Source organism: Carlito syrichta, unplaced genomic scaffold, assembly GCF_000164805.1.
Source record: "Carlito syrichta isolate Samal-C Ts95f unplaced genomic scaffold, Tarsius_syrichta-2.0.1 Scaffold301786, whole genome shotgun sequence".
Taxonomy (NCBI): domain Eukaryota; kingdom Metazoa; phylum Chordata; class Mammalia; order Primates; family Tarsiidae; genus Carlito; species Carlito syrichta.
The window spans coordinates 219641-240955 of NW_007245882.1; the positions used below are offsets into that span (position 1 = coordinate 219641).

General features: G+C 40.0%; 1 protein-coding gene across 1 annotated transcript in view; it reads left to right on the plus strand.

Annotated features, from left to right (window-relative positions):
• Positions 1-21315, plus strand: part of LGR5 (leucine rich repeat containing G protein-coupled receptor 5) — a 151832-nt gene that overhangs the window by 88567 nt on the left and 41950 nt on the right. Inside the window, exon 6 of the mRNA XM_021710990.1 lies at positions 13670-13741. Coding sequence (XP_021566665.1) covers positions 13670-13741 — 72 coding nt within the window. The remainder of the gene's footprint in view (positions 1-13669; positions 13742-21315) is intronic.

The following is a 21315-nucleotide window of genomic DNA, read 5'->3' on the forward strand; positions in this document are numbered from 1 at the left end:
TTTCATATGACTGTTGGCTGCCCATAATCTTCTTTTGAGAAGTGTCTATTCATGTCTTTTGCCCACTTTTTAATGGGGCTGTTTGTTTTTTTCTTTTTGGCGCATTTGAGTCACTTGTAGACCCTAAACATTAGGTCTTTGTCAGATATACAGTTGGCAAATATTTTTTCCCATTCTGTGGATGTCTCCCTGCTCTCTTGATAATTTCTTTTGCTTTGCAGAAGCTTGTTAGTTTAATGAGGTCCCACTTGTCTATCTTGTTTCTTAAGGTATGGGCATTTAGGGTTCTGATCAGGAACTGGTTGCCAGTTCCAATTTCCATAAAGGTGTCTCCTGCATTTTCAAAGATTCTTATGGTTTGAGGTTTTACATATAGGTCTTTGATCCATTAAGAGTTGATTTTTGTGTATAGTGATAGGTGGGGGTTCTGTTTCAATCTTCTGCATGTGATCAGTCAGTTTTCCCAGCACCATTTACTGAATAGGTTCTCCTCTCCCCAGTGGTTTTTGTTGGAGGCTTTGTCAAAGATTGAGCAATTGAGGCTTTTCTTCCAAAATCTCTATCCTGTTCTATTGGTCTATATGCCTGTTCTTGTTCCAATACCAGGCTGTTTGATTACTGTAGCCTTATAGTAAAGTTTGAATTCTGGAAGTGATCGGATACCTCCTGCTTTGTTTCTTTTGCTAAGAACTGTTTTGGTTATTTGTGGTCGTTTATGTTTCCATATATGAATTTCTGTATTGTCATTTCCAGGTCTGAGAAGAATGATGTTGATAATTTAATGGGTATTGTTGAATCTGTAGATTGCCTTTGGTAGGATGGACATCTTAACAATGTTGTTTATTCTATCCAAACCATGGATTATTTTTCCATTTATTTGTGTCTTCTTGGATTTCATTGAGCAGTGTTTCATAGTTCTCATTGTAAAGGTCTTTGACTTCTCTGGTTAGGAAGATGACAAGGTATTTCTGTGTGTGTGTGTGTGTGTGTGTGTGTGTGTGTGTGTGTGTCTATTGTGAATGGGTTTGTGCTTTTAATTTGGGTCTCTGCCTGCTTGTTGTTGGTGTATAGGAATGCAACTGTCTTTTCCACAACTATTTTGTACCCTGAGACTTTGCCAAAGTCCTTTATCAGTGCAAGCAGGTTTTTGACAGAGTCTCTTGGAATTTCAAAGTATAGGATCATATCATCAGCAAAGAAGGATAACTTGACTTCCTCTTTTCCTATATGGATACCCCTGATTTCCTTCTCTTGTCTAATTGCCCTAGCTAGGACTTCCAACACAATGTTGAACAGAAGGGACGAGGGGGGCAGCCTTGTCTTGTTCCAGTTTTCAGGGGAAATGTTTCCAGTTTCTGTCCATTTAGCAATATGTTAGCTGTGGGTTTATGGTAGATGGCACTTACTATTTTGAGGCATGTTCTTTCTATACCTAGGTGTTTGAGGGTTTTTATCAAGAAGGAATGCTGCATTTTATCAAAAGCTTTTTCTGCATCTAATGAGATAATCACGGGGTTCTTGTTTTTACATCTGTTGATGTATTTAATTACATTTATGGTCTTGTGAATGTTGAACCAGCCCTGCATCCTGGGGATGAAACCTACTTCATCATGATGGATGATTTTTGAGACGTGTTTTTGGATCCTATTTGCTAAAATCTTGTTGAGGATTTTTGCATCTATGTTCATGAAGAATATTGACTGGTAGTTCTCTTTTTTTGTGGGATCTTTACCCAGTTTGGGTATCAGTGTGATGTTAGCTTCGCAAAATGATTTGGGGAGAATTCTATCTTTCTCAATTGCCTAGAATACTTTCAATAGGATTGTTATCAGCTCCTCCTTTTACATTTTGCATACTTCTGCTGGAAAGCCATCAGGTCCAGGGCTTTTTCTTGTAGGTAGTTTTCTTATGACAGAGTTCATTTCCTGGGTTGTTATTGATCTATTTAGTGTCTCAATGTCTTCTTGTTTCAACCTGGAGAGGTTGTGTGATGTCAGAAAGTCCTCCATCTATTTAGGTTATCTTGTTTGTTTCCATATAGGTATATATAGTAATCTCTGATAATCTTTTGTGTTTCTTCAGCGTCAGTTGTGATTTGATCTTTTGTATTTCTGATTGTGTTTATGTGGGCTTTTTCTTGGTCATTCTGGCTAGGGGTCCATCAATCTTGTTAATTCTTTTAAAGAACCAACTTTTTGTTTTGTTGATATTTTCTATGATATTTTGGTCTTCTATGTTCTGTATTTGGGCTCTTATTTTAGTGATACAGATTCTTCTGCTAAAGTTGGGGTTTTGGTGGTCTTCTGTTTCCAGCTCCCTTAGGTGATTTGTTAGGCTCTCCACTTGTGATCTTTTCATTTTCTTAATGTGTGCTCATAGAGATATAAATTCCTCTCTTAGAACTGTTTTCATGGAATCCCAGAGTTTTGGTAAGATATTTCTTCATTTTCATTTGTTTCCAGGAATCTTTTAATTTCTGCTTTGATTTCAGTGTTTACCCAATAGTTGTTCAGCATCATGCTGTTTAGTGTCCATGTCTTTGTGGGCTTTGGGGAAATTTTTTTGGTGTTGATATTTACTTTTATTCCACTGTGATCAAAAAAGGTGCATGGCAAGATTTCAACCTTATGAAATTTGTTTATGCTTGACTTATGGTCCAGGATGTGATCGATCTTGGAGTATGTTCCATGTGGTGATGAGTAGAATTGTATATTTTGTGGTTGTTGGGTGGAATAATCTGTAGGTATCTATTAAGTCCATTAGGTCAAGTGTCAAGTTTAGGTTCTAGATCTCCTTGTTGATTTTTTGCCTCAGTGATCTATCTAGGCTGTTAATGGGGTATTCAAGTCCCTGGGTATAATAGTGTTGGAGTCAATATCTTTTTTTAGTTTACTTAGTAGTTGCTTATAGATGCCTGTGCTCTTGTGTTGGGTGCATATATATTTAAGATGTATGTTCTTGTGGATGGATTGAACTTCTATCATTATGTAGTATCCTTTTGTATCTTTTTAAATTTTTGATACCTTAAAGACTGTTTTGTCTGATCTAAGATCACAACTTCTGCCTTCCTTTGTGATCCATTTGCCTGGAAACTCATTTTCCATCCTTTAACTTTGAATCTGTGTGCGTTCTTTGTGGTGAGATGAGTTCCTGGATGCAGCAAATAATTGAGTCATGGTTTCTTATCCAGTTTGCTATTCTGTGTCTTTTCAATGGTGCATTTAATCCATTCACATTCAGGCTGATTATTGAAATGTGATTGTTTATCCCTGTCATGAGATTCTTATAAAGTTTTTTCTTTGTTTGTTTTCTTTTGGCTTTGGGGTTAATGTATGTGTGTGTTTTCAAGTATCTTGATTTGCTGTATCCTACGTTGATTCTGTGCTTTGCTGTTCTCTTGGGAAGTGTGTGGTCAATCTTTATTTTCTTTCTTCTGTGCTTAATACCTTTTTAAGTGTCTCCTGTAGAGTTGGTCTGGTAGCTGCATAACCTCTTAGGGATTGGATGTCTGGGAAGGATTTTAATTCTCCATCACTGATGAAGCTGAGTTTGGCTAGGTAGGAAATTCTTGGTTGTCCTTGTTTATCTTTGAGGACTTTGAATATTGGACTCCAGTCCCTTCTTGCTTATAGTGTTTCCACCAGTAGGTTTGCTGCTATTCTGATTGGTTTTCCCCAGTAGGTGGCCTGACCTTTCTCTCTTGCTGCCTTTAGGATTTGTTCTTTTGTGCCTTCTTTGTGTAGGTGAATTACTATGTATCTAGTGGTTGATCTTCTCATTTGATGTCTTCTGGGGGTTCTCTGTATCTCTTGTGTTTGACTGGTCACATCTCTGGTGAGATGGAGAACGTTTTCTTGAATTTCCTCCTAGAATATTTGCTTCAAGTTGTTCTCCATTTCCCTTTTTTCTTCTGGGATAGCAATCAGGCATAGGTTCAGCCTCTTGATGTAATCACACATCTCTTGTAGGCTTTGTTTTTTCTTTCTGAGTCTTCTATGTTTTTTAAACAGAATGGGTAATTCCATGTTCTGGTCTTCAAGTTCTGAGATTCTTTCTTAGCTAGATTAATTCTACTTTCCATGCTTGTCATCTTGTTATTTATTTCCTGGATAAAATTTTTTATTGCCAAAATCTCTGTTACAAGTTCGTTCAGTGTTGCATCTTGTCTTTCTTGATTCTTATTCACTCTTTCCATCCATTCCCTAATCCTTGTCATATTCTGGGGCCAATCATTGGTGACTTTCATTATTTGGGCTCCAAGGTCTGATTTTTCAGGAGTTTTCTCTTTGTTACACTTGAAATTGCCTGTGGTCTTCCTTTGGCTTTTCCTCATTTGTGCCATATCTCTTATTTTCTCTTTAGTTCTGTTATTCAGTGTGAGTGGGAGAGGCTTTCCCTTCTGATGTTTACTCAGTCCTCTATTCTTCCCTCATTCAGACTCTGGATTTGTTCTATTTTGAAATAGGATGGTGGGTGGGAAGTTTTGCTGTCTCTTGTAGTTTTTGAAAGTCTAATAAGGTAGGGGATGGGCTGCTAAGATTCAGAAACTATTGGCAAATTACAATGTTCAATTATTGTGGTATGTGTTCCCTGAGACTCACTACCCACCACCACTGTATATGATGATGCAAAGCAGAAACTAATGCAAAAAACAACTGAACACACACACACAGGCATACACACACACCCCAAAACAAACTGGAATGGCAACTAAGTGAAACAAAACAAACAACAACTACAAAAAAAAACCAAGAAAACTGAACACACACACACTTAACACAAAGTGAATGGGGAAGAAAAACAGAAAGATTGGGGGGAAGGAATTCAGATTGAACCCACACACATATATTGACACACACCTTAAACTATAAAAAAAAAAACAACAGAAGAATAAAAGAGCAAAAACAATCCAACAACAACAATAAAATTGAAAGATGAACACTCAATCATTCACATACACACATAAACAGAAAACAACAAACAAAAGAAGAAAGAAAGGAAAAAACAAAAGAAAAAAGAAAAAGATTAGGGAAATGCAGATCAAATTCTCACATACATATTCATGCACAAAGGAAAAATATTTTTAAAATAGATGAACTAGCCGGGCTCAGTGGCTCAGCCTGTAATCCCGTGCCTTTGGGAGGCTGAGGTGAGTGAATTGCATGAACCCGCAGGTTCGAGACCCACCTGGGCAGCGAGACCTCATCTCTACAATAAATCAAAAAATCAATCGGGCATGGTGGCGCATGCCTGTAATTCCGGCTACTCGGAAGGCTGAGGCGGAAGGATCGCTGGAGCCCAGCAGGTTGAGGCTGCGGTGGCCGGGAGTGGCCACTGCACTCCAGTCTGGGTGACAGAGTGAGACTCCAACTCAAAAAAAAAAAAATAGATGAACTAACAAACAGGCAAAAGAATTTTTTTAATTAAAAAAATTTTTTTAAACCTCCCTTTTTGTGGCAGGCTCTGTAATTGTTCCTCTAGTCTGTTCTCTCCTGCAGAGCTTCCACCTCTTTCACTCTCCCCAGTGTCTGTAGCAGAGAAAGAGGAGGGGCAGTGGAGGTGGATGAGGCTGCAGTCCTCCCCTCCTACTCTCATATGGTCAGGGAGATCTCCTGTGGGGATGTGCACGATTGTCTCTTCCCCAGGTATGTACTTGTGGGAGGTGGCCCAGACAGGTCTATCCTGGAATGGAGTTCTCCTATTGTCACTGACATCCAGGCTCTGCCTGGGTTTGTCCCTCTCAGTTGTGGCCTAGCTGTGTGAGTCTGACATTCAGAAGATTGCTGGGGAGGAGGGGGCTTGGATCAACCCCAGACTCACCACAGATCTCTTTGGAGTTCTTTCTCATCCTTTTCTGGGCACACCGTTTGTCCCCATAGTTGGATCAGGTTAGGGGCACCTGGGACTCAGCACTCATCAGGTCTCTCCAAAGTTTGTCCTTTCAGAATATTCCCTCTGGGTCATGATCAACCCCTGAGTAGTTGATCCACCAGTCACAGATATTGGGTCTGTTGCTCTATGGTGAGCAATTTGGAGCACTTTTCTGCCCCACCTTCAAGATGGTGACAGGGTGCCTCTTTTGTCCTCTTTGGTGGGACTCTGCCTCTGGACTCCCTCTGCAGCCTCTGCTGTCAGTGCCTGGCCAGGAGCTGAAATGGTGAGACAAAGCCTGGAACCTGCAGTCTCCCCTGCTGCAGTGGTGAGGCAGAGTCTGGGATGATAGTCTCTCCCTGCCACTTCTTCACAGGAAAACTTTTGTCCATTTGAAAAAAGATGGCACTTGGTTTCTGCAACCTGGGAAGAGCCAGGGACCAAGCAGAGAAGCTGCAGCACCAGCTGCTGCACCAGGGCCCTGGCCACTTGCTCAAGAGCCCCCACTTAGTCTGTCTCTCCCAGTATTTTCTTCCTAGGAAGGGTTTTGTTGATTTAAAAAAAAATGGCACTCAGCTTCTGCATCCCAGGAATTGCTAGGGTCCAAACTGAGCAGCTGCAGCACCAACTGCCACACCAGGAGAGCCCTGGCCACTTACTCCCTAGCCCTCACTCAGTTAGCCATTCACACACCCACTCACTCACGCTGGGACTCGCATAGTCCAACTGACTTGGCTGCCATCTTCCCCTAATCCATAAATTCGTTTTTTAAATATTTTCCTTTTATAATTCAGTTAGGGCAGTACATTATGTTGATTTTTTTCTTTGAAAAGATGTGTGTAAATAGGCTATATTTTAATGAATTTCATTTAAGTATTGTAGAAGAAGCATTATAAAATAGTTTTATTAAAGGGAGCATTGGATCCAACAGGGTTAAGAACCACAGTGATAGAGGGAAACTATTGAACAAGATAGACTGTCCCTACCCTCATGAAAACTCTCACAGATGTTTTGTCAGACCCAAAAGTGGCTGGAGAAAAGTAATAATGGATTGCATTGTGGTATGGTGAGAAAGATAATATAAGAGTAATATTCATCTGGGGCCTAGAGTTGTATAAGAAGGGTAAGTAGGACAAATGGATAAAGAGAAAGGTAATAGCAATTCAATCCATTAAAATGGAGAAAGGGGCTGTGCGCCAGGGCTCTCGCCTATAATCCCAGCACTTTGGGAGGCTGAGGCAGGCAGATGACTTGAGCCCAAGAGTTTGAGACCAGCCTGGGCAACATAGCAAAGCATCATCTCTATAAACAAACAAACAAACTGGATGTGGTGGAGTGTGACTGCAGTCCCAGCTACTCAGGATGCTGAGGTGGAAGGATCACTTGAGCCCAGGAGGTCCAGGCTGCCATGAGCCATGATCATCATGATCATGCCACTGTGCTTCAGCCTGGGCAACAGAGTAAGACCCCAACTCAACAAAAAAGAAAAAAAAGATGGAGAATGGAGATGGTATTGGCTGGCTACTTGGTCTTGACTAGGGCTGTTTTATATCTGAAATCATATTACTGTGAACATTGAAAGATCACTAATATTTAAGATGATTTTCCCCATAAACATTGGCCCTTATAAAAAAAAATAAGTTAATGGTTTTATATTGCAAAAAGCCCAATCCAATGGAATTTTGAATCCGGCTAGCCTCAACAAAGCTTCATTTTTTTTTTGTATAAGCCATTCAGCCAAGAAATGGCCCATCCTCCTGCCATCCAGCACCAAAACCCAAGCCACATGGAGTTGATGGTTAAAACTAACAAGAGAAAAAGCACAATCAGCTAGAATTCCCTCATCCCCATGTAGACTCAGAATGAAGCATAGATAGTCATTTGATATCTACATAGAGGACAGCTAGGCAAAAGAAACACCATCAATTATCACTAAGTCCCCTTTCAACAGGTTATTTCATCTTCCTCAGCTTCAATGTACTTGTTCTTATTCAGTCCTATTAGGAAAAAAAATTGTATAGAGTAGCATGAGGGTGTTGTATGAAATGAAGATTTTAAAGTTCCCCACAGAAAGAATTTAAGAAAATCTGAAGTTATCTTTTGTCTCTAGAGAACGTGTTTCTTTTTTTTCTTTTTGTTAACCATATGTGAATGGTAAAAAGGAAGTTGTAAGTACCTACACCCATATTCAGTATGAGGCACATTCTGCTTATATTTCATGGATTCAGTAAGGAGTGTTTTCAGAAGAAATCAGCAGCCATGTTGTGAATGTTTCCTGTTTTAATTGCACTCTGTAGCACTATAAACCCTTTAATTGTTTTGTCACCCATTAGAGTATCTTAAACAAAAACAGAATTTTCTAATTAACTCACTAGAGACTTGTAAGAACATAATAAAGGCAACTTGCTCTTACTCTGTCATTCAAAAATAATTAGACAAAAGTTCCTTATTTAGGGAACAATCAGGGTGTACACTGGTTTTTTAAAGTTATATTTTTGGTGTTTTACTGTCAGAAATAGTTGAAAAATTAAATCACTGGAAAGTAGTTTGGGAATAGCTTCAAAAGTTATCATTATTAAACCTCTTTAAGTTCCATTTTCTGAAAGTAGATATATAAATCAACTAAGAAAGTAGGTAACTATTCAGTGACAGAAAGCTATTTAAATATCTCTTAACCAGCCAGGCTCGGTGGCTCAGCCTGTAATCCCACGCCTTTGGGAGGCTGAGGTGAGTGGATTGCCTGAGCCCGCGGGTTCGAGACCCGCCTGGGCAGCGAGACCTCATCTCTACAATAAATCAAAAAAATCAGCCGGGCGTGGTAGCACATGCCTGTAATTCCGGTTACTCGGAAGGCTGAGGCAGAAGGATCGCCGGAGCCCAGCAGTGGAGGCTGCGGTGGCCGGGAGCGGCCACTGCACTCCAGTCTGGGCGACAGAGTGAGACTCCAACTCAAAACAAAACAAAACAAAATCTCTTAACCTCTACTACAATTTTAAAAAATATTTTAGGAAAACTACCTTGTTTTGCAGTTTTTCATTTTATTTCTAACGGGTTTCTGTTTTTATAATGAATAAATAAGTATATAATATTTGTAGGAAAATAGGCATATACTTGTACTATAAACACTGGGAAAAAACTTTCTTTTTTTAATTTTTTTTATTTCAAAGATGTGGGGTACATTCAGGGTTAGGTAGCAGGTACCCTTTTTGAGGAGGTGTGCCCTTCCCTTTCCTAGCAGTTTCCCTCAACTGCCAGTCCCCTCCCACCTCCGGCAGTTTCCCACTACTGCCAATCCCTTTCTTATAGTATTATGATACTTGTTCAAGGTTTGCTTTTGAGTGAGAACTTATGGTACTTTGTTCTTTGTTTCTGTGATAGATCACTGAGTATGATAGACTCTCAATCCATCCAAGTTGCTGTGAAGTTCATATGTTTGTCCTTTATGGCTGCATAATATTCCATTGTGTTTATGTATCACATTTTTTTTTATCTAGTCCAGTTTTGATGGGCAGCATGGTTGGTTCCAGGTTTGTGCAGCTAGAGCTGCAACAAACATACGTGTGCAGGTATCATTTTGGTAGAACGATTTGAGTTCACTGGGTATATTCCAAATAGAGGAATTGCTGGGTCATATGGAAGGTCAATTTCTAGTTCTTTCAGAAATACCACACTGTCTTCCAGAGAGGTTGCACTAGTTTGCAGTCCCACCAGCAGTGTAGAAGCATTCCTTTTTCTCCGCAACCACACCAGCATCTGTTGTTGTTTGTTTTATTAATTATGGCCATTCTTAGTGGGGTTAAGTGGTATCTCAGTGTGGTTTTGATTTGCATTTATCTGATGATGAGTGAGGCTGAGCACTTTTTCATGTGTCTGTTAGCTGCCCGTATATCTTCTTTTGAGAAGTATCTAATCATGTCTTTTGCCCACTTTTTAATGGGTCTGTTTTTTTCCTTTCAGCACATTTGAGTTCCTTGTAGATCCTAGATGTTAGGCCATTGTCACTTATATAGTTGGCAAATATTTTTTCCCATTCCGTCTCCCTGCTCTTTTGATAGTCTCATTTGCTTTGCAGAAGCTCACCAAGGAAAACTACCTTTTAAGAGTCGAATTGTTTGGTTAGCAAAGCATAGAGGGACGATTGAATACATACTTTGTACTGGTAATATACTACCTACAAAGTGTAGATACCGCTTAAGTCCATTATCTGTATCTTATCATTTAAGTTTACCACAAAATTAATGCATGACTTAGATAAATATCTTTGTGAACTTAAAATTAGATAATGGATTACACTACTTGGAAAAGTGTAAAATAGCATGGAAATCTATTCTTCTAATATTTAGATAAGTTATGCAAAATATAGAATTCAAGTTGTAATTCTCCTAGTTCCCTAAAATTCAATTCATAAGAAACCAATACATTTGAGATTCTTGATTTATGAAATTTTAGTTGAATTCAAGTTTAACATAATGAAATTAGTTGAATACAACTATTGGAATACAAAAGGCATAATTATATTCCTTAGAAAACAGAATCTCAAGCCAGATGCAGCGGCTCATACCTGTAATCCCAACACTTTGTGAAGATGAGGTGAGAGGATTGCCTGAGTCCAGAGGTAAAAGACCAGCCTGGGCAGCTTGGCAAGATCTTATCTCTACAATAAACAAAAAATTAGCTGGATGTAGTGGCATGTGCCTATAATTCCAGCTACTTGGAAGAGTGAGGCAGAAGAATTGCCTAAGCCTAGTCTGTGCAACAGAGTGAGATTCCAAGAAAGAAAAGAAAAGAAAGATGGAGTGGGGAGGAGAGGGGAGGGATGGAAGGAAGGGAGAGAGGGAGGGAGGGAGAGAGAGAGACTGAGAGAGAAAGAAAGAAAGAAGGAAGGAAGGAAGGAAGGAAGGAAGGAAGGAAGGAAGGAAGGAAAGAAAAGAAAAGAAAACAGAATCTTGGGCATGACAAGAAAAGCATAAATTGTATGATCTCCAAATATGTTTCATGTCTTATTTGTATATGAGCACATATTTGTGTGTATAAAAGGATTTATAGTATTTATAATATTTTAATCCTTTAGTACTTTTTCAATTATATGATATGGTTCCCATTTTACAGGTAAAAGACCAAGTATCAGATGGGTTTTCTCTCCAAGACTAAAAATTTAGGTCTTATCTCAAGCCTAAAGCAGCTCTTCCTCAAGTTCAGGTGAAAATATTACATGGCTGGACTTGGTGGTGCATGCCTATAGTCCCAGCCACTCAGGAGGCTGAGGTGCGAAGATCTCTTGAGCTCAGGTGTTCAAGTTCAGCTGGACAACATTGCAAGATCTCTTTCTCTAAAAAAATAAAATATTCTGTGGCAGTTTGGAAAATTTAAAAATAAAATTAAAAAGTCGGGCGTGGTGGCTAACGCCTGTAATTCCAGTACTTTGGGAGACTGAAGTGAGAGAATTGCCTGAGCCCATGGGTTTGAGACCAGCCTGGACAACTTGGCAAGACCCCATCTCTACAATAAATCAAAAAATTAACTGAGCCTGGTGGCACGCACCTGTAGTTCCAGTCGCTTGGAAGGCTGAGGCAGAAGGATCACCTGAATCCAACAAGTCAAGGCTGCGGTGGCTGTGAGTGTGCCACTGCACTGCACTCCAGCTTGGGCAACAGAGTGAGACTCCGATTCAAAAATTAAAATTAAATAAGTAAATATGTAGCACAGCACAGGGTGGTTCTCAGTGTGTGGTGCCCTGCTCAGCAGTATTGGCATCACCTGGGAGCTTGTTAGAAGTGCAAATTTTCCTGGCTTCTACCCAGACCTACTGAACCAGAAACTCTGGGGGTGGGGCCCAGCAGTCTGTGTTTTAACAAGCCTTCCAGTGGCTTCTAATGAACTCTAAAGTTTGACAACCTCTAACATAGAGTTAATTTTCTTTTTCTCTGACTCATTAATTAAAATGTCACATTCAGTACAAAAATCATTAGTTTTGAGAAGGGGTCTATTAACATATGTAAAAAGGACCAACCTTTATTGAATGCTTACCAGATCGTAGGTATTGTTCTATGAATTTTCACTCTTTGAATCCTCACAATGAGCCCTGTGAGGTGGGTGCTATTACTGATCACTGAGGCATAGAGATATTGGGTGCTTTCCCTAAGGCTGCATCACTAGTGGCAGAGAAAACGTAGTCAGATTGGAGAACCCATGCTCTTAGCCATGCTGTACACCATACAACCTGAGAACGTATACAGTAAGAAGCAGATATTCCTCAAGAGAATGCACCCAGAAAGCACACCAAGCTTTGGAGTTAAACATACCTGGAAGAAATCCCAGCTTGTCAACTAATGAAAAGAAACTTCTGTTGTAGAGATGAGAGAACCTGGCAAATTGTTCTTGAAACACAAATATAATTAGAAATATTTCTTCAAAAATTCTGCTTTCCTAAAATAGTCTTCCATCTCAGGCTCACATGGACCATGAAATACTAGGAGAAAAAAAAAATGTGCTGCAAAATTCTTTTGTTATAAACATTTATGAATAAGGTAGTAAAATATATGGAATCTTAAGTGAATATTTCCATGCTATTTCCCCAGTAGGAATGATATGTTTTAGCTCCTTGTGGCCAGGTGTTTCCATTCTGTAGTCTCCATATTCTGAAAAACCTGTTCAAACCGGGAAAGCAAAAGCATAAAGATATCACAAAAAGTCTAGTTTATATCAAAATAAAGCAATACACAAGAAGGGAGAAGATCTTTAGTAGCCAGCCTCCTACTGTTTGGGATTTTTTAAACTTCATTTTATTAAAATATTTTATTTTAATAATATAATATTTAATTTTTTTAATTTATTTTATTAAGATGTAGGGTACAAGTCAGGACTAGATACATAAGTAATCAATGTGCAGGTGAAGTTTTGGTCCTCCAACTGGTCCTCACTTCCCCTGGACCAGGTACCCTTTGTGTTGTTACACACACCCCACACCCCACCTCTACTCCACCTCCCCTGGGAGTGTCCCGAGACTGCCGATCCCTCCCATGTGCTATTGTGATCAGTGTTCAGGTCCCACTTAGGAGTGAACATGTGATATTTGGTTCTTTGTTTCTGTGATAAATCGCTAAGTATGATTGTCTCAAGTTCCATCCAATTTTAATAGCCAGTTATTATCCTTATTTTCATTTGGCCTAATCTATACAGCCACCAGAATGGTCCTTTAAAAAATAAATAAGAGTACACCATTTTTCTACTTAAGCCCTTGAACAGGGGCTTCCCATCACAGTTCAAATAAAATCTTACCGAAGCTTGCAAGGTTCTCCACAATGAGATGGCCTCGGGCTCTTTCTACCAACCTGTTGCCCTCACTTGTTTGTTCTCTGTCACCTTGGTCCTTTTCTGCACATTTAACAAGTCAAGCAAGCTCCCTCCAGCCTCTTGCACTTGTCTTCCCTCTCCCTCAGTAACTCTTCCCAGATATTCACAATAACTTTGCTCCCTGACTTCATTCTGGTCTCTAGTGAAATATTACCTTTTCAGAGAGACCTTCCCTGACCACCTTTAAAATAAAAATCTCAGTCCCATTACCATCCATTCCTCATCGATGTTTTGGTTTTTATTCATAGTACTTATCACTTATCTCATGTTATATATTCATTTATTTTTAATTATCTGCCATCTCCACAGGAATTTAAGCTCCCCAACAGCTGAGACTTTGTCTGATGCTCTAGTTTTTCTAACATGTGGAAAGATGCCTGGCATTGTTATGGCCAGCTATTGTTTATTTTCTTTAATGTTTTTCTTCATTTGTTTTAACATACAGTATGCTGCAGAATAATCAGCTAAGACAGGTACCCAGAGAAGCTCTACAGAATTTGCGAAGCCTTCAATCCCTGTAAGTATAGTTGAAATTGCAAAATGTTCTTATGATCTATTTTCAGTATGTTCACTGTTGGGGGTGAGAGTTGTTGTGAATAAGTTTTTAATGAGAATCCACTAGAGTTACAATTCTTTATATCCTCATTAAGCAGTATGTATGGGAGCGACCAGTGTTCGAGTTTGGGGTTTTGGGACAGAGATCTATTTACAATGCCTGCAATCAAAAGCTCAATTCTCAAGATCTTGTCCTACAGTCCCCTGTAATATTTTTGTTCATGAATTCCAATCAGAAATAGTGCTTTCCTTTTGCCTGGAAAAATGAATATCATAATCTACACATCTTGGTATCTTTGATTTATTCTATTTTTAGATTATCTGAGTTGCCTTATAATCAATTTTTTTCAGAGTCAAAGACTTCATTTTTTAAGTTCTATGTATACACTAGGGATCCTCAAATCAGGATTGTCTACTGGTATATCCTGAGACCCTGCTACACAGTTCTATAAGCCAGGAGATTCCCCATCACCACACACGAACATACAAATGTAGTCATGGGGCCAAGCACAGTGACTCACGCCTGTAATTCCAGCACTTTGGGAAGCCGAGGCAAGAGGACCATTCGAGGCCAAGAGTTTGAGACCAGCCTGAGCAACATAGCAAGATACCATCTCTATTTTTTAAAAAAAGGAGCCGGGCTCAGTGGCTCAGCCTGTAATCCCGCGCCTTTGGGAGGCTGAGGTGAGTGGATTGCCTGAGCCCACGGGTTCGAGACCCACCTGGGCAGCGAGACCTCATCTCTACAATAAATCAAAAAATCAGCCGGTCGTGGTAGTGCATGCCTGTAATTGCGGCTACTTGGAAGGCTGAGGCGGAAGGATCGCCGGAGCCCAGCAGGTCGAGGCTGCGGTGGCCAGGAGCAGCCACTGCACTCCAGTCTGGGCGACAGAGTGAGACTCCAACTCAAAATTAAAAAAAAAATTTTAAAAGGCATAAACAACCCCACAGATACACACATATTTTGGATTCACGTACCACACACACACACACCAACTCACACAAACACACAAACACCCAGCAGTGGTGTTGATGTTCATACTCTTCACCACACTCTGATTTAGAACCTCCAAATAAATAAAACACAACTACTCACAAAAGGAACATTCTCACCAACTAGATGCTTTGGAACTTAGATGGTAAGCAATTGTTTGCAGTGATTACTTGTCAAGTCTACGCCACTATTTTGTCAGTAAATCTTCTTGTCGTCAGAACATATGTTTACAATATATTGCATGATTTCCTATATATATGTGTGTGATATATGTGCTAATTTTACTTACACGGGAGGTCCTCATTTGCCAAACAAAATACTGTTTTCTGGTCCATGATAAGAGAGACACATGCATAGAAAAGGCAAATAAATAAAATGGACTCTAGTTGAAAACTGTTGTAAAGACTCCATGGGTTAATAATTACATATAGTTTGCTTAATGCCTTTTACTAAAGTGACATAAGAGAAGGGGGACAGTAAGATTTGAAGATGATACTTTTGTCCTTTGATCTTTTTTTCTAGTGAAAGAAAATCTGTGCTTGAGATCATTTTAAGTCTTTCACTCCAGTCAAACAAAATGACTTCCTAGGTTTTCACCAGCCTATAGATAAACAAGCCCACAAGGGTCCCTTTGTGGCATGGGACAGGTCCGCTGCATTTTCAGGAGCTGCTTAATGATGTGACAGTATCACTCCTCCTTTGTTGTACAGTCCTTCACCTGAAGGAAAGAAGCAGCAGCCGGAGAAGCAAAACAGCCTCAAGCTGGGTTGTCTGTGTAAAGACACCAGGATCCAGTGGCTAAATTGAAATCGAGATAATGGCAGGAGCCAATAGGAACTTTAAACAGCTGCAAGGCAGGCAAGAGATAGAAGGATAAGAATTTGTAACCAAAAGCCACTATCAGCTGAAAGAAGATCACAAACAGAACACAAACAGAAGTGAACTCTTTGAGAAAGAGAAAACCATGAATCTTTTGTTCACTCAAACTGGGTGGTGCCTCTCTGATAAAGGTGTTCAGATTTAGTTTCTTACAGTCCAGATATCTACTGTTCACCAGGTGTCTCCAGCATTTGGTTTCTGGTTCGCAAAAAGAATTACATTTTGGAACTTTATAAATATGTGTTCCCTGCGGAAAGGTCAAGGGCTGACTTTCTTGTCTGACACTGACCACATCCAATCTGAAGCATCTAGGTAGATACCCACCCCCCAGTTCACACTGGATGGTATCAGACGGGTTATGCAATGTTTGTCAGGGGTCCCTTTGCCCAGAGCACAGAAAGACCAGTGTGAGGTGTTGAATGTTGGCAACATGTGCTGGTGTGTTACTTTTTCTCCGTGATATTTTTTGTGCTGCTTTGATACAAGAATTAAGATTCGTCAAAAAGCATGATAAGCATAGACTTCACCACCAACCCATGGACACTGTACTGTACTAACTGGGGGAGCCCCACCCTCCCTGGGTACACGCCAGCCCAGTCTGGTGGTTTGGGGCATAGTGAGCCCCTTTAAAGTTTTGTTATTGTCCTGGTTTAAACTATTTAATTGTTTTTCTTATGCTTTCTTTAAGCAGTTTCAAAAATAAAAACACTCTGGGGTTTAGTGGTCATTACAAACATGCATTTCTTATTCACCTTCAAGTCATTTTCCAGAGACCACACATTAACCTTTGTGCTTCCGTATCAGAAGACTAATGATGAAGGTGGGGCTCTGTCTCATCCACATTGCTGACACCTGGGAAGCTTCCACTCCACTGCCCATCTCTCCTTGAACCAGAGTCAACTCTTGGATCTTCACTTCGCCTTTTTTCTGCCTGTCTCTTCTTTTTCTTCTCTTGAACTGTCTCTATTTTCCTCTACTTTATTATTTTTCTTGGATTATACATTTTCTAAGAAGCACCCTCTGCACACAGCAGGAACTGTTACCCTCTATACACGCCTGGTCTTGGAACTTCTTCAGTGGGGCTTCCCAGTGTTAGCTGCAAATAAGAATCATCTGGAAAGTCCCAAAGCCTAGGCTACACCCCAGAACAATTAAACTCAGAATCGCTGAAGATTGGACCCAAGCACTGGTGTTTTCTTGCGGGCTTGATTGTATAATTAGGCATTTCCTAAAGTGAAAGTTAGGAAAACGAGTATCCTGCAGCATTCCTTCTGATGACCTGCAAACTAGTCCCCTGAACTCTTTTCAACCCTGAAATAAGAAACCTGAGCAACATGACGAGACCCTATCTCTAAAAAAATAAAATAAAATGATTTAAATTAGCCAGGCATGGTGGCATGTGCGTAGTCCCAGCTACTCAGGAGGCTGAGGCAGGAGGATCACTTGAGCCCAGGAGTTCAAGACTGCAGTGAGCTATGATCGAGCTACTGCACTTCAGCCTGGGTGACAGAGCAAGACCTCATCTCTAGAAAAATGTTTAAAAACCTGAAATTTATTTTTTAATTCATATTTTGCATTATTATGAGCTAATAACATGCTTAGAATATAAAAAATCAGTCATTGCCTTTGTTTGTGTTTAACTGGAAACAGCTCACAACTGCCTGTTAATTCTGCTGATAACCTAGGGCAGATAAAGAGGCCACACGCTCTGTCACCCTGCTGTTCAAATGTGGTCCATAAACCGGCAGCATCAGCACCACCTGAGAAATACAGACCCTCAGACTTAGCTCTGTCTTCCCTAATAAGAATCTTCATTTTAACAAAATCCTAGGTTCACTTGAAGAATTAAAAGTGTTAGTGTTCTATTACACTAGCAAAGTGGTCTACAAACCAAAAATGAAATAGATTATTTGCATTCTTTGCTTCACCCATATGGATTTGGCTTCACAGAATAAAGTTTAAGAAACTCGATATATTGAAACCGGTAACATTGCTGTGAGGAAGAAACCAATTGTACTTATGTTTCCAGAGATGTCATTTTCCATTTATCCCACATATACAAAAGGTATTTTGTTTTGTTTGGAATGAAAACACATAGGTATATGTGTGTTCTTTTAACTCTCTCCTGATGCTAACAAATTGCTGGGCTAAAGAACAAGAGCACAGGCCCGCCATCCAGAGCCCAGCAGCCCAGAGCCTCCCCCTGCACAATATGCACATTTGGCTTCTGACATGGCAGTGACTGCCCAGACACCAATTGGATTTTTTGTAATGTAATCAAATATAACCTAATTTCCTTTCTGTTTTTTGGAAGGGAATAGGAAATGTAATCAGAATTCACAGTGAGTCGTATTTCACCAAGAAACTTTTGGCATTATAGACATTTCAGGACTAGGGTCAGATTACAGTGATTTGACAAAAACTCAAAACTTAACCCTCCCATACCCTCACACCTTTGTATTAATAGTCAAGAAATGAATCTATGAAAAATCATTACTTCATTTGTGATAGTCACTAATGAATTTCAAGTAACTCACTGTCATTCGTGAAGTTCAAATGATCAAAGAGAATTACATATTCATGTTTGTCCAGTTAACCTGAGTATTATTTAATATATGTTGGTTTTCATTCCAAGTCTGCACTAGTGAAGATAATTGTGGAATATGCACAGTCACAAAGATGATACCTTGGTAAATAGAAAATGAAAGAAGAATTAAACATATCTTTGTTATTTTCTCTATTCTCCAATTAGCTAATATTCACCTTCAGAAACAAGACTATATATATATGGAGAGAGAGAGTTTTGTTTTTTATTTTGAGTTGGAGTCTCACTCTGTCGCCCAGGCTGGAGTACAGTGGCATGCTCAAAGCCACCACAGCCTTGGCCTGCTGGGCTCAGGTAATCCTTCCACCTCAGCCTTCCAAGTACCTGGAACAACAACATGTGCCACCATGCCCAGCTCATTTTTTGATTTATTGTAGAGATAGGGTCTCACCATGTTGCTCAGGCTGGTCTCAAAACCCTGGGCTCAGGTAATCCTCTCAGCCTCTGCCTCCCAAAGTGCTGGGGTTACAGGTGTGAGCCACCACACCTAGCCAAATACAAGACTATATTTCAACACCCAAAAATTATGTATAATTCCTGCCTGCAACGTGATCTGCGCGTGCATCATATTGTGCTGTCATCTTCAGAGCTACAGACTCCACTCCTAGAATCTGTGAGATGTCAGTAACTACCCATACCCTTCGTAGTAGTTTCTTTGCTAATCATAGTAAAGAAAGAGAGAAAGTAAGTGGGTGGAGTAGGTAAGGAGGAAGAGGTGGGCCTCACAGTGCTGAGCAGAAAGGAAGGCAACCCTAGAACCAGCAGCAGTTTTCTCCTTTTCTTCCTCCAGGAGACTATTGGGTTTCAGACCTGGGATATAGAATGGGAAGGAAGTAATAGAAGACAAGAAAGTAAGTGTAAGCAGACAGAAAGAAAGGCAAGATAACCAAGAGGATAAGATTAAGGACTTAAAGGGGTTAAAAAATGAACAGTGGTTTTAATAATGGGGACATTATTCCTTCCACTAAAATAGTCTCCAGAAAAAGAAGTCACAAGCCTACATAGTAAAAATGTACTGTGGATTTTAGTTAGTTTTGATTTTCACAAAAGTGCCAGCATATTAGGTACATTTGGGATGGAAGTGGACTTAGAAGTTCCAGAGGCCAAGGAGTTAATTTGTTATACAATTAAAAGTTCATTTCATGGAACTACATGCAAATCAGAAGCCAGTGAATTCTTAAGAGCAGGAAAAGTTTTGCCCTGACCCCTCCCCAATTAAAACGTTAAGAAGAAATGATTTTTAGAGGCAAATCCCTTTCTACACAATGTTTATGGGAAGAGAGAGCTAAAATTGTAGCATGATCCTCAGAAATATGGGGGGAAAGGTGAATACTTTATGCAAAAGCTATACATGAGAGATTCTTACATCAGGTTATCTGCCAGTGTATAAATCACATAGGCAGTCATATCAGACAGACAAATAGCAAGAACATGGGTGTTATGGAATGAGAAGTAAAATAACTGTTTTTAAGTTCATGATATAAAATAAAGGTTAACTTTGGAAAGGAGATTAGACTTTCTGGAAAAGCTAAAGGGATGATGGCCATGCAAATAGGGCGCAGTGTTTCCCCTTTTTCAGGATGAATGGAGTCTATGATGAATTGTGAAAAGACACATAAGGAAAGCAGTAGAGAATGGGAACATTACAAAGACAAAATCAGAATCCGAAAGTGTTAAACACCAATGGTTATAAAAGCAGTAGCCGCCAATACTTAATTAGCACCTTTACCTGATCGTCCTACTTCATCCTCACAGAAATCTTATGAGGTAGGTACTGAGAGTGTCCCTCTCTTAGCAATGAAGAAGGAAAAAGCTCAGAAAGGTCAACTGAGCTTCCCAAAGTCAGACAGTTTGACCTGACTCTAATGGAGTCAGGTTAGAGGTAAGTCTGGGATAAGAACTCTAGTCTGTCAGATTCCAGAATCTGCCCATTTCACCTCCACATTATCTTGCCTCCCTCAGAGAATCCCCTGCATTGAACGGGCACTGAGGAGAGGAGGGAGAGGCTTGACAGAAATACGTATTACCTGTAGACTTGTGTATAAAAAGAAAGGAAATTGTGATGCTGCAGGACAAAAATAAATACATTAAAGAAGATAAGGAAACAATATGAAAATGTGGGTCAGTCAGCATTTTTTAGTGTTCCCCTATGCATTTGTGAGGTAGAAATTGTCTCTACTTTTCTGATGAGGAAACTATACATGAGAAAGCTAAGGGATCTTTCCCCTATTGCAAAGGTAAGAATTGACTAGACAGACAAGAGAGAACATTCCAGAGGGAGCTGCATGTGCAACACCAGGTGAGGGAGAAATGCCAGGTACCTCAGAAAACAGAGAGAAAGTTAGTGTGGCTGAAGAGAAGAAGTGAGGTGGAGAGAAGTCCAAGAAGAGCCTAGTAAGGCAGATGGGGGTCCAACTCCTTGAAAGCCATTTGGGACATGTCAGGGATTTCAGTCTTCAATGCAGTAGTAATGGGAATCCATTGGAGGGTTTTAAGGTAAGGCAGAGGATGATCAGATCTGTGTCATTTAAATAGTCTAGGGGAAAAAGAAGAATTTTGTCAAGGTTGGGGCAACGGACATGGAGAAAGGGAGATGGATTTGATAAATATTTAGGAGATGATATTACCAGTGTCTGGTAATTAACTGGCTGGGAAAAGTGAAGGAGAAGGCCGGGCACAGTGGTTCATGCCTGTAATCCCAGAACTTTGAGAGGCTGAGGCAAAAGGACTGCTTGAGCCTAGGAGTTTGAGACCAGCTTAGGCAACACAGTAAGCCCTCATCTCTAAAAAAAAAAAATCCAAAAATTAACCAGGCATAGTGGTACACGCCTATAGTCCCAGCAACTTAGGAGGCTAAGGCAGAAGGATCGCCTAAGCTCAAGAATTCGAGGCTGTGGTGAGCTGTGATCCAGCCACTGCACTCCATTCTAGGAAGAAGCCTAGGTGACAGAGCAAGACCCCGACTCAGAAAAAAAAAGAGGAGAAAGAGGTGTCAAGAATGATTTCTTTTTTTTTTTTTGAGTTGGAGTCTCACTCTGTCGCCCAGACTGGAGTGCAG